Below are 10,437 nucleotides of genomic sequence, written 5' to 3'. Positions count from 1 at the left end.
CCGCCTAGAATTAGGCAGGCATTAGGCAGGCAACTTTGGTAACCTAGTACCCCCTCACAGAGGAGGAATAGCCCATTCTTTGTCTCCATTTAAAATAAATTATTTTCTGCGCCAACACCAAACACTTGACACCATACAATAATCTAGGGAATAATAATATTGGTTAAAGATAATCACAGATAACACATACAAGACACATTTACTCAAGGCAATCACATTGAGTGTCTATTCTGTGCAATAACGGTGTCCTGTGCTTTTGTTCATTTTAGGTTGGAGATCGAATAGTCAGTATTAATAGGCAACCATTGGATGGGCTTTCTCATGCAGACGTTGTTAATATACTGAAGAATGCTTATGGAAGTATTGTCTTGCAGGTATGGTGATCAATGAGAAGCACAGCTGTGAGAGCTAGATAACGTGTTGTTTTGCAGAGATTGAGCACCATTGGCACTAGACCTCACTACACGGGTAATGCTTTCCAAGGGGAATCCTACATGTTGCTTAACAACAGATACAAAATCACTCTGGTACAACTGATCAGCTTTCCAGCTTCCAGCTTTCATCTGTAAATTGCTATGTTCTTGAAACCAGAATAAATTGTCGTTCCTATGATTGTAGGCTGTGACTGAGCTGCTCACTGTAACAACGTCCTTGTATTATCCACTTATACTGTAGTTCAGTGGGTTATTATTGCTTGCAACCGAAGATTTAATCTGTATCTCTATTTAATCAATTGTCCTGCAAAGAGCAAACTGTATTCACTGAAATCTACCGTGTGTGTATATATATATATATGTGTGTGTGTGTGTATATATATGTGTGTGTGTGTGTGTGTGTGTGTGTGTGTGTGTGTGTGTGTGTGTGTGTGTGTGTGTGTGTGTGTGTGTGTGTGTGTGTGTGTGTGTGTGTATACACACACACATAATACAGGTGAACAATTGTATTATTTCAAAGTGAGGGCTCTTATTGTTGTGTATATTTATTTAAAAATAATGATCTTCGTTTCTAGACAATAATACAATACATTTGGTGAAGGTGTTAATGCCTTTAAAGTGGGGGATCACCCGCTCGATTGTAAGAGTTATCGACCAATCTCCCTTATAAACACAGACATCAAAATATACGCCAAACTAATTGCCAACAGATTGAGTCATATATCCTGCCTAGACTAATACACCCAGATCAAGTCGGCTTCATTAAAGATCGTCAAGCGGCAGACAATACCCGACGAATTATTGATCTGATAGAAATAGCCAATAATAAACAGATATAAACTATGGTGTTGAGTCTAGATGCGGAAAAGGCGTTTGACAGGATTGACCGGGCATACCTAAGAGCTACACTTGGAGCCTTTGGCTTTGGATACAAACTGATAGGGGCAATACTGGCCCTCTATACCAACCCAACCGCTAGGGTGCAACACCAAGGTTTCCCATCCAATCTATTTAAGATCAGGAGTGGTACGAGGCAGGGCTGCCCGCTCTCACCTCTACTTTTCGCTCTCTGTATGGAACCGCTGGCGGCCCAGATTCGTAAGAGCCCGGACATCACAGGAATAAACGTGAACAACCAATCCCATAAAGTGGCTCTATATGCCGACGATGTCTTTTTGACCATTTCTAAGCCATTGACCTGCTCCCAAATCTCTTTGACTTGCTAGGGAAATTTAAAAGGATTTCGGGGTTCAAAATAAACCAGGCGAAATCAGAAGCATTAAACATTAATCTCCCGAAAAATCTGGAAAAATTACTTTCAATTAATTTCAATTTCAATTGGCAAAAATCAGCGATTAAGTACCTAGGAGTCAATATCACCAAAGACTATCAATCAATATATAAGGCAAATTATCCTAGATTATTCAAAGAATTAAAGGAAGACATGAGAAAATGGGCCAAATTTAAAATAACATGGATAGGGAAAATATACAGTGTCAAAATGAACCTTCTCCCAAGGGTTTTGTACCTATTCCAGACCCTCCCAGTGCCACTGGGATTGAAGGAAATACTCTCCCTTCAATCCGCGATCTCTAAGTTTATATGGGGAGGCAAAAAAGCGAGAGTAAAAAACCAAACCCTAATAAAACAAAAATTGGAGGGGGGACTAGCAGTACCTTGTTTGTTATCCTACTATAAGGCAGCACAATTATGTCAAATTTCCCAATGGCAAACAAACCCAGAATTGAAAAGATGGGTGGCATTGGAGAAGGAGTGTTGCTCCCCATTGGAGTTAAACAACCTAATCTGGTGCCCAAACACGGCAAAGAAAGCTGGATCCGAGCTGCTCTCCTCGATGACCAACTCACTCACGATCTGGAAGTCCACCAAGCTGTCATGTAACCTAACTAGTAGGGGATCCCTAATGACCCCATTATGGGGAAATTCGGACTTCGCTCCGGGTCTGAATAGGGCGGACGCCTCGATTTGGCGAGCTAAAGGTATACATAGACTTGGGGATCTGGAGGGCAATAACAAAATTAAAACATTTTAACAAATTAAATCGGAAAAAGAGATCCCCCAATCTGAATTCTTTAGATACCTCCAGATCAGAGCATTTTACAACAAATTCAAATCCCGTCCCCCATTGACAAACTTTGAAAAGCTCTGTCTGGTTGAGACGGACACGAAGGGACTTACATCGCAGATATATAAGGAAGTGATCGGTTCTAGTCCCACGGTCACAAAAAAGTTAGGATATATGTTGATGTGGGAAAAGGACCTGGGAGAGACATTGGAGGAGGAGGCGTGGACGCAGATGGTTACAGCGGCCTCCAAAAGTTCATTGTGCACCACATTAAAGGAGAACGCATATAAAGTATTAATGAGATGGTACCACACCCCAGTTAGATTATCAAAATTTGTCCCAGGATACTCCCCATTGTGCCCTAAACAATGTGGAGACCCGGCCGACCTGTTACATATGCTGTGGTCTTGCCCTCGGGTAACTCCCTTGTGGGAGCAAATTAGAGATTGGCTACAGAGGATTCCTGTTGAACAGGCAGACCCCGGGGATAGCTAAAACAGATATGAAACTGATTGCACATTTCGCATTGGCCACGAGGGCAGAGATCGCAGCATTATGGAAACACAACGAAATCCCAGTAATCCCCAAAATTCGGAACAGAATTTGGCATACCTGCCAGATGGAGAAATTGACAAGTCTCCTAGACAATACTGGCAAAAATTACCTAAAAGTCTGGACACCGTGGCTAGCCCAAACAGACATCCCAGGGGTGGACAGGTCCACAATCTGGCTCTAATAGTGGCAAGTGCGTTCTCCTTTGATGTAGGAGGCAGAAGGAGGGGCTTGGGTTAGATTGTAGTTAATCTAAGCGACCCGAGTAGGAATACAGATGGTCGTATACAAGGTGGGATGAGGCGGTGACCCAAGGAAAAGAAGCATGCAGAAGAGGTGTCTTCCCCCCCCCCTCCCCCTCTCCCTCCCCAACCCCCTCCCGCATAGGGAGTGTTATGATGTATTATTATTTCACTAGAAAATGGGAGTTGCACGGTGTTCAATGTTGAAAATCATTACAAACATTGTATGTACGCATGTATTGTAACATTGTGAAAACTAATAAAAATTTAAGTTATAAAAAAAAAAGTGGAGGATCACAGGGGGATTGATACTGTAACACCATTTATTAAATATTAGTGCACCTGATTTGAAATATTGTATTTAAATTCCCTTTGAAACTTTTTTTCTGACCTAAATCATACACCAGGCTGATCTGCAATTAATCTTGACAATTGTCCTTGATAAATTCTAACTCCACTGAGAATTGTCATTGATGTTGTTCCATTTCAAAAAGTGAAATGTTCACCGTGTATAATCAGAAATGTTTTGTATAAACATATATACAGAGAGCAGTTTCTTATTCATGTCCTAATATCGAAAAATAAAATGCTAATATCACTTTGATAATCATGACAGACATATCCGTAATTTAATTTCTTATCAACGTCTGCTGCTTCAGTACAAACTGTTGTGAAAGGTCAGATAATCGTGCTCACTGGTGGGGAAAGGCATATTATCTGTATGTCCTGCACGGAACATTTTAAGGATTGGGCAGATGCTGTTTGAAAATGGAAGATTAGGGTCTCGGTGGAGCAATCAACCTATCCTGCTGCTTCACTGCGTCTCTCCAATTTAATCTGCCTTCTGCGGGTGTACTAATGAGATAACGGGGAGCTACACACAAGGTTGTTCAACTCTGTTATTATGATTGCCAGCAGCAGTGCTGTGAATGTTTGTTGATTTTTATCCTGCATTTTATTCTAAAAGGAAGGCCCATGGTATATCCCCCCACCCCCCAAAAAAAGCACTGCAGTGTGTCCCCTCTTTAGGAATACTCTGGTAACCTTAACATGCTCAGTTAGATGAAGTTTGTTCGTTCAGAGTGAACAGAGATACATTGCCGGGCATAGTGGGTTACCAAAGCTTTATGAACAATGTTTTGGGACTAATATACACCACTTCACACACAGTTTGTATAACACGCATCCCAACCTTCTCCGCCCCATTACCTGCATTCTCAAGTTAATATTTCATACCAATGTCGTCTTCTAGGTTCTTTTTGTTAGGGGAGCAATGCATGCACTTTTTTAGTTATTCATTCATTTTGGCTCCAGAGACGCCTTGCTTCTCGAGATACTGGCTCCCCATTTGAAAGCCTGTATCTCAGCAAAGTTTAAAGCCCCTGGTCATGGGGACCAATAGGAAGCCTCACTGGATGACGTCACGGCGTCCAATTGGCTCACAGGGCGTGGGAGCTTTTGCAAAGTCGCCATTACGTGATCCCCGCTAGCCGAGCGGTTACTGACACCTCCTACGGAGGCATGTCTCTCCGGAAGCAGGGGATCCGCGGAGCTAACATTGGGGTTCAGCTTGGAGACCCCCTGCTTCAATCCAATGCTTTAAAAAAATGGCTTGCTTGGATTGCCTCTTTAAAATGCATTTACCCCCATATGAATAAATTATTTGACATGGCACAAAGCCGATATCATCCTGAAACTGCACCATGGTAACAATAGATGAATTGATGTTATTTCATTCAGAATTGCACCATATTTCTCATTACATTTAAACCACTTTAACAATACTATAGTAAGCCCTGTAATGCATGGTTTCTTGCTTGTTATTTTTGTTATCCGCCCTTCTGTGCATTGCTAACTAGTTGAATGCTAAACTGAAAGCCGTGTGGTGCTGTGTGGTACGGTGCTGTGCTGTGTGGTGCTGTGTGGTATGGTGCTGTGCTGTGTGTTGTTGTGTGTTGCTGTGTGGTGCGGTGCTGTAATCTAGTGAATTGTGAAGTGTGGATTGTTTCTAATCTGTTGGAGTATACAGCATGGAATGAAGTGCAGTGATATCAAAATGTTTTAATAACAGAAATTCGAACAGCACTTGCTGCAAATATCCGTAAGGAACTCTTTGTAAAGAGGTGCATTGACTATAAAGGAGAACAGGGGGGTTTTACATTTACAATTTATGATTTTTGTTTCTAACCTTTATTAATCTGAAGAATAAAAGAGGCAATCCAAACAAAATCTTTTTTTTCTTTTAATATATGCAGCCTTTGCTTATCGTTATTGAAAACGAATTACCTAAGCTGCCGATTGATTTTGTTCTCCTGTGATCAATCAGCAAAATCATGTTTCCCAGGGTTCACTAAATGGCCGCCTTTCAGTTTCAAATCAATCCTTCAGCCAGTGTAACTCAGCAGCTACAGTGTATCCTGATCTTTCTAAGGTACCCTTATGTATTGTTACAGTTTGCGGCTCAAACTGTGATAATTTGTTGCCAATATTCCCAGCAAACAGGAAAGTGTTACAAAGATCTTGCACTGCTGGGGAAGTGTGCTAAACGCCTGCTATAGAAATCACAGGATACTCAGTATATTAAAACTCATTAAAAATGGCATAGAGTTGAATTTTAAAATAAAAAATGTAGTAAGTATTATCTAATACTAAAGATCTGATTTAACAAAAATAAACACAAAATACGTAGGATATTGCTTGGATTGCTCCTAAAGATGCTCCATAACAGATTTCTGAACCTTGTAATAGTATGAATTGTTTAATTTACAATTTAGTGAGAGTTTATCTTTTCATGTATTCCACTTCCAAATTAACGTGCTTGGTTCATGAGGAAAGTAGGCGTGGCCTATTTTTATGGCCTAGCTTTTAATGCGAGGCCTTCGTGTTACCAGCAAGATGAGCCTTTTTCTGTACTAAGAGTTGCAGTGTTGATTATTATTTTATTAGTTTTTTTGTGTGTGTGTTTTTTTCCCATGTGTTGATTTGTTTTTAAGCATTACAATTCTAAATATTCTTTATCTTTAATAATATGCAATTCAATAAAACCACGTGTGCATTTCTGTCTTCACGGAGACCGGGGTGGGGGTGGTGCGGGGATGTGACAATGCTGAAATTAATCGCTTCCTTATTGAATGTCCATCACTGACAGTTCTATGATCTGTTTGTCTTCGGTGTAATTTGACTTTCTGTTTATGTAAGATCGTCATCTTTGTCACACTGTTCTTTTATTATATTTGTAATAATGAACTCAAAAGAATACATGGGTGTAAAACGGAACATACAAGTGTTTATTGTTGTCACATAGTTATGATTTGCAGAAACGTTCCCTTTATGTTGCCGTCACATTTTCTTTGCCCCTTTCATGCTAAAGTGATCTGGAAAAAAATGTTCATAGGAAAATGCAGCAAAGAATGTTCACGTGGCCTTGGCATAGTACGGCACTTATTCAATGTGCTCTGCTGTCGCTTTTAAGTGCCCTTCATTTGAACGGAACAGAGCTCTTCTCCAGCACGGGAAGCAGTTTCTCTGCATATTGTATAGAGGCCTAACAATGAGTTTGAATTATTTATTTGAAGGTAATATGCATTGTTTTCCGTGCACACAGTTTATTATTTCTTGTTGTTCTAGGTTGTAGCTGATACTAATATTAGCGCCATTGCCAGCCAGTTGGAGAACATGTCTGCAGGTCAGGGCGTTAACTCTGATCCCCATCCTGAGGAAGTAGAGTGAGTATTAGCCGCAATATTTCAAGTAGTTAAGTGCTTTAAGTGACTGTGAATGATTTAAAACAGTGGTTCCCATCTCCAGTCCTCAGGAACTCCCAAAAGGCCAGGGCTTAAGGATATCCCAGATTCAGCACAGGTGGCTCAGTCAAAATGACTGAGCCGCTGATTGACCGACCTGTGCTGGAGCAGGGATATCCTTAAGACCTGACATGTTGGGTGTTCCTGAGGACTGGAGATGGGAAACACTGATTTAGACTCAAATCATGCAGTTATGTTTTGTATTTTTGTGTTTTACAATCTAGTACCTGTATACTATTTGCAGTATAGAAATGAAGCGAGACGACAGGAAGCTTCTAAACCTACAGCAAATACGAAGGGAACACAGAGTATGGGCACACAGTTGAAAAGTTCACAAGTGGGACATCAAGGGATAGTGAGCCCGACCGTGAGCCACTCGGACTAAGCTGGACTTGGTCAACAGTTAAAAAAACATGGCTCTCTGTGGTATCTCTGAAGAAGGCCTAATTTGTCAAGTTCTTAAAGGAAGCAAAGCAACATTCTAATAAAAAGGAAGTGATGAATCTGTACCTCGAATGACTGAGATTTGTGAATTTGGCCTTTGAAGTAGTGTTGGCTCTTGCCATTTACTTTATTTTTTTAAATAAATGCAGCAGCTCCTTGCCTTAAGGCAACATAATTATCTAAGCAGCCGATAGATCCATTCTCCGGTGACCCATCGGCACAGATCCTGATTCCCAATATGGCCGCCTAATTCCAAAGAGGACGTGCTGTGGGTTCCTACATGGTTGCTACAGCAACCCAAGGAAGCTTAATACATACAAACTAATTTAAATGGACATAGTGTGTGAAGGGAAATAAAAATAAACATGCAGTAAGTATTCTCTAATACTGCAACTGATTTATTCCAAAAAAACACATTTAGGATATTGAAGGTCATGTTGCTGGAACTGTAATTTTGTTACAAGGATTTGTTTAGAAGGATTGTACATTATCTGGCAATACACCCTGTGAGTTTCTCTCTCACTGATCTGGACACTATATATTTTCTCTGATTACCTGCTGTATAGATTGGTACGGGATGAAAGCAATGCCTATGGTACCTAGAGATACTAAAATGATACTAAGCCGGTAGTTACATTTGGGCCCTAATAATCAATGGGCTGTAATAATGCTTATAGCCATAGTTAATGTCGTGAGACGCAAGTTATTATCCACGTTGGTAGAAGTAAGAGAGGCGCCAAGAACTACATAAAATGATATGCAGCCATACGTAGCTTTGAAGATGTTGGAAATATGTTGAACATGTATGTAAAAAATAAACATACAGGTGGGATTGCTGCTTTAATATTACGCACGCTATTCTTACAGAACACCTGTGCCCAAAATAATTCTCTTGGAAAAAGGCTCGGATGGATTGGGTTTCAGTATTGTAGGTGGTTATGGAAGCCCTCACGGAGACCTGCCAATTTATGTCAAGACAATATTTTCAAAGGTAAACCTTTCTTTTTTTTTTTTATATACACATTTGTGCAGTCTTCGTTTTCCGATGGGTGAATCCGACGTACACACAGCCATGGCTAAATAACGGCAAAAGAGTAAATACATCATAAATAATATGTGTATAATATAAAGGGCAGAAGGCAGAGTAGTCGGTTACTGCAGATTTGCTTTAAATTCGTGTCATTTTAAAGACATTTTAAATCAAAAACGAGTAAAATGTTTGCTTTGTCACGAGATAATATGCAATTGAATGGAAAACAAAAAACACCTAGTCTTTTAGAAACTGCAATCGGGCATATCCTGCTGTAGTCTCTGGAACAAACAAGATTAACTCTTCTAAATGTAGTGTCCAATGTAGCTAATTGCATCTGTGCAAGCACAAAACATTATTCTTGACTATATTCTGTAACGGCAGTACTGCTGTATACAGCTCAGAATCTTCTGTCCAGTGCAAATGCTCTTTGCAGTTTTTAAAAGAGGAGTTTTATTGTCCGTTTAATTAGCAATGTATATTCATTTATCAGAATCTGCCCACAAAGGAAATGTAATGTTTTATTTGCAAACCAAGCAATCTTCCGTTATTTACAATACGCGCTTTGGGAGAGGACAGAACTTCTCCCAAAGATCAGATAATAATGTGAATCACATTACCATGCTCAGGTAACACATTGAACATCTACTTGTTTTTTTTTTTTTTTTTTTTTGTTTTAGATTATTTTTTTCCATGCATGTGTCCCATCTTATTACTAACGTGCCTAACATTAGACAAGGTCATTCCATATGTCGTATTTTTTCTCATGAGTGTGAGATAATCCGTCAGGCGCTTTAATCTTTTCAGTGTGCGGCACATTGATCTCTGTGCGTTACGAGTTACTCTAGCACTAGAACTGTTCTCATGCTAACACCTCCATGTTTTACCTGCATCACCCCCAAGCAATGTGTTGCAGTGTGTTTGACCATTAAATATTGTTGGTGCAGAAACTTCTTTCTAAACGTTTTTGGCTCACAGGGAGCGGCAGCAGAAGATGGCAGACTGAAACGAGGAGACCAGATTTTATCGGTCAATGGAGAGAGCCTGGATGGCGTCACCCATGAAGAAGCAGTGGCTATTTTAAAACGTCAAAGGGGAAATGTAACACTAACTGTGTTATCATAGTCTGATATGTGTAAGATATTGTATCCCACAGTCATACGCAGTACATAATTATGAAGAAGATGGCTCCAAACTGGCAAAACATATTGATTCTGTTTGTCTGTATAGAATATATTACCTTACAGACAGTATGGATGAAATGCACATATTTCGTGGATAACCTAACAATCACCTGCTATTTAAAGCTGTGTTTGCTTGTTTAGATGTAAAAAAGGTGAAGCACATTGAAACAGAAATGCATTGCCACCTTATTACCTTAATCCAGGGACCTTCCCAACAGGTCTGGTTTTAAAGATATTCTAGCTTCAGCACAGGAGGTGCAGTCTTCGACTGAGACACTGATTGAGCCTCCTGTGCTGAAGTTGGGATATCCTTTAAACCAGACCTGCTTGGGGGGTGGGGGGGGGGGGGGTTGAGGACTGGAGTTGAGAACCCCTGGGATTAATCGTAACTTGTAAGTCTTCCAATGTCAATTATGACTAAAAAAAAGCTTTTGTTGTATTTTATAAGTTAATGTTGAATAAATATAGCTCTCGATCGTTGTGAAACCTGGAACTTCCAGAAGCGGTTATTGCGCTCTCCTTGCTCTATGTAAAAATGAAATGCTGCAGAGTCTGGTATCAAATAATATTTTTTTTGGAGTCCGAAAAAGACCTGAACAGCAGCCTTGTTTTTTTGGGGGGGGATGGGAGGGGATTGTTAGTGATACACTGGGGAAGCCGTC

The 10,437-nt window shown here is 40.2% G+C and overlaps 1 protein-coding gene across 10 annotated transcripts in view; it reads left to right on the top strand.

Moving 5' to 3' along the window:
* The window catches only part of PATJ (PATJ crumbs cell polarity complex component), a 154,519-nt gene extending 144,400 nt beyond the window's left edge, over positions 1-10,119 (top strand). For all 10 annotated transcript variants that reach the window (XM_075615970.1, XM_075615974.1, XM_075615973.1 and 7 more), the window contains 4 exons: positions 270-374; positions 6,942-7,039; positions 8,429-8,552; positions 9,570-10,119. In XM_075615970.1, coding sequence (XP_075472085.1) covers positions 270-374; positions 6,942-7,039; positions 8,429-8,552; positions 9,570-9,716 — 474 coding nt within the window. In that variant the 3' untranslated portion in view covers positions 9,717-10,119. The remainder of the gene's footprint in view (positions 1-269; positions 375-6,941; positions 7,040-8,428; positions 8,553-9,569) is intronic.
* Positions 10,120-10,437: the final 318 nt, after the last annotated feature.

This window comes from Ascaphus truei, chromosome 10, assembly GCF_040206685.1.
Source record: "Ascaphus truei isolate aAscTru1 chromosome 10, aAscTru1.hap1, whole genome shotgun sequence".
In the NCBI taxonomy this organism is placed as follows: Eukaryota; Metazoa; Chordata; class Amphibia; order Anura; family Ascaphidae; genus Ascaphus; species Ascaphus truei.
Note: the sequence above shows the minus strand (reverse complement) of the source record. Positions and strands in the feature narration are given on the sequence as shown.